Here is a 2893-nt window from a genome sequence, read left to right on the forward strand (position 1 = left end):
CTACTTATGTGCATCTTATCACCTTTTTCCATTTTTTATTTTTGGGAATGTTTAAAAACCACTTTAAGATTTAACTCTTAACATTATTTTGGCATAAATAGATCCAAATTTACAAAGTGGTGAATTTGAACTCTTGCATTTGATGACGTTCGAATTTATTTAACTTTAGAGCGAATAGGAAACAATGAGATGGCATTGTTCTGGGCGGAGGAAAAAAAAATACCTACTCCCTCCGTCCCATTTGTATTGGTCCCCTTGCCATTTTGGGCTGTCCCAATTGTATTGGCCCCTTTCTTAAAATAGCAAAAATAAGGGTTGTCCAATTGTATTGGGCTACTTGTATAAATAGAGGCCTTTAGCCTTCATATTGAATACACTTAATTCGTATTCTCTTCTCTATTCTTTCGCTTCTCTCTAGTTTATAACACGTTATCAGCACGATAGTTTCTAATTCTCTCCCTTTGATCGTAAAAGGTAATTTTATTTTAATCTTTGTGTCGTTTTTATGTGAATCATATAAGAGTGTAGTTAATTAAATAACTCCATCTCTATTTGATTTCACGAAATTCTCATATTATATATGATTTTTAGGATTGCCTGAGACGAATTCAATTATGTATGTTAATGCAATCTAATTGAACATATTTATATGTGTTTTGACATGATAATTACGTAGTATCTATTGCGTAGTTCTTAGTGATGGATTCTTGGACGCTAGTTTGCTATCTAATGGTTAGTTGAGATCTTTCAATTAACAGACGAAAGTTTATGTTAATTTTTTTTCCCTCTATTATGAAATTGGATGGATACTTGATGACTTTTGTTGTAGTTATGTTATTTATTCATTGTTTTTATATATGATTAGTTATTCACTGTTCTTATAAAAAAAAAATAATAATAAAGGGCTAATAATGATATAGCCGAAAACTTTTTCAATTTGCTTTGTACCATAGCCTATTGCTTCAATAAATATATTCTTATATTACTTTTTCTTAATTTTATGTCAATTCATATAAATACGCATGAATCATAAAATACGTTCATTTTAAAACGATTTTTTTTTTTACTTAATAATCAATTGAATCGAATATTATTAAATTTATGAAGATCTTAATCTGTTTGTACATGTTATATTATGTTATGTATATGCAATCTATTTGTTTTTCGAAATAATCTTGAAATTAATTGATGCTATTTAAATAGCACAATATTCCTGAAGAATATCACATTCAAGATCTTAAATTGATGCTATTAAAGTAGCACAAGTAATATTCCTGAAGAATATTACATGCTCTATGAGCAAGTAAATTAAACTTTTGGATAACATATCCTTGATTATTTTGTGCAGAATTGCACGGATGGCAAACATAGCCAAACTTGAGTTCATCGCCCTTGACATCTCGGGCAAGAATTACATGTCATAGACTCTTGATGCTGATATTCACCTGATCTCAAGGGGTCTAGGAGAAACTATCAAAGAAGGAAACAAAGCGTCCGACCAGGATTGCGCTAAGGCACTAATATTCCTTCGTCATCACCTTCATGATGACCTTAAGACAGAGTATCTGACTGTCAAAGATCCACAAGAATTGTGTACGAACCTCAAAGAAAGGTTTGATCATCAAAAGACTGTCGTCCTTCCTAAAGCTCGTTACGAGTGGATGCATCTAAGACTACAAGACTTTAAGTCTGTGAGTGCTTATAATTCTGAATTATTTAGAATTGTTTCTAAATTGAAACTTTGTGGAGAGAAAATCAGTGATGCTGATATGCTTGAGAAAACATTCTCCACTTTTCATGCTTCTAATGTGCTGTTCTGTAGAGAGCGTGGTTTCAAAAAGTACTCAGAATTAATATCTTGTTTGTTGGTTGCCGAGCAAAATAATGAATTGCTCTTGAAAAATCACGAACTTCGCCCAACCGGTTCTGCTGCATTGCCTGAAGTCAATGCAACTTTCAACCATGATAATGGACGTGGTCGTGGGAACCAACGTGGACGTGGGCGTGGACGTGGACGTGGATATAGATATGGTCGCGGTCATGGACGTGGTAAACCACATGATGCAACCTCTAGCAACAAAAAGCATAAAGCATCCAACGAGCACAATTCATACAAAAAGGAAGGTGAATGCCAAAGGTGTGGTATGACAGGACATTGGGCACGTACTTGCCGAACAGCAAAACACCTTGCAGATCTATATCAAGATTCAATCAAGGGAAAAGGCAAGAAGGAGTCCAATAATGTTGACTTTGACGGTCCAATTGATACTACTCATTTAGATGTCTCCGACTTCTTTGATGACCCAAAAGGAGATAATATAGATCCGTTGATTGGTGGTGGTGTGCTTGAAGACAATAATATGGACACTATTTAGTCTTCAATCTTTTATTTCTAGTTGTTAAGATGACATTGCTTACACTACTACAAAAGTTTACATACATAACAGTGCATAGATAACGGTTTTTTTTCAAAAACCTTTATGTATGAGCGCACTTTTAGGAATAGATAACGGTTTTGCGAAAATCCGTTATCTATGTAGTGTTGTCTAAATGCATAGATAACGGTTTGAACAAATGCGTTATGTTTTTGCGTTATCTATTAGTTGCATACATAACGGTATTACAAAACCGTTGTGCCACCGTTATCTATGACCATCTTTTATAACATTTATTTATAACGTTAAAGAACCGTTATGTATAAGAGTCATTTACAACGGTTTTTGAACCGTTATGTATGAGCGTCTCTAAAAACTGTTATGTATAATTTTTTTTATTAATTTTTTTAAAATAATATTATATTATCTTATATTATATTAAAAAATAACAAATAAATTATTTATCCTAAAATTTGAAATTATTCCTAGATATAGACTTTGAAAAATAAAAAATTCAT

General features: G+C 32.5%; 1 protein-coding gene across 1 annotated transcript; it reads left to right on the plus strand.

Annotated features, from left to right (window-relative positions):
* Positions 1–1358: 1358 nt before the first annotated feature.
* On the plus strand, positions 1359–2375 carry LOC131025944 (uncharacterized). The gene is made up of 2 exons (XM_057955722.1): positions 1359–1404; positions 1465–2375. The coding sequence occupies exons 1-2, from the start codon at positions 1359–1361 to the stop codon at positions 2373–2375; spliced, it is 957 nt and encodes a 318-aa protein (XP_057811705.1).
* Positions 2376–2893: the final 518 nt, after the last annotated feature.

The sequence above is a fragment of the Salvia miltiorrhiza genome, chromosome 5 (genome assembly GCF_028751815.1).
Source record: "Salvia miltiorrhiza cultivar Shanhuang (shh) chromosome 5, IMPLAD_Smil_shh, whole genome shotgun sequence".
In the NCBI taxonomy this organism is placed as follows: domain Eukaryota; kingdom Viridiplantae; phylum Streptophyta; class Magnoliopsida; order Lamiales; family Lamiaceae; genus Salvia; species Salvia miltiorrhiza.

Bases quoted from the DNA above. Each gene is read 5' to 3' on its own strand.
- LOC131025944 (XM_057955722.1), top strand. From the start codon at position 1,359: ATGGCAAACATAGCCAAACTTGAGTTCATCGCCCTTGACATCTCGG. The intron at 1,405-1,464 runs GCAAGAATTACA...CAAGGGGTCTAG, and splicing joins CATCGCCCTTGACATCTCGG to GAGAAACTATCAAAGAAGGA.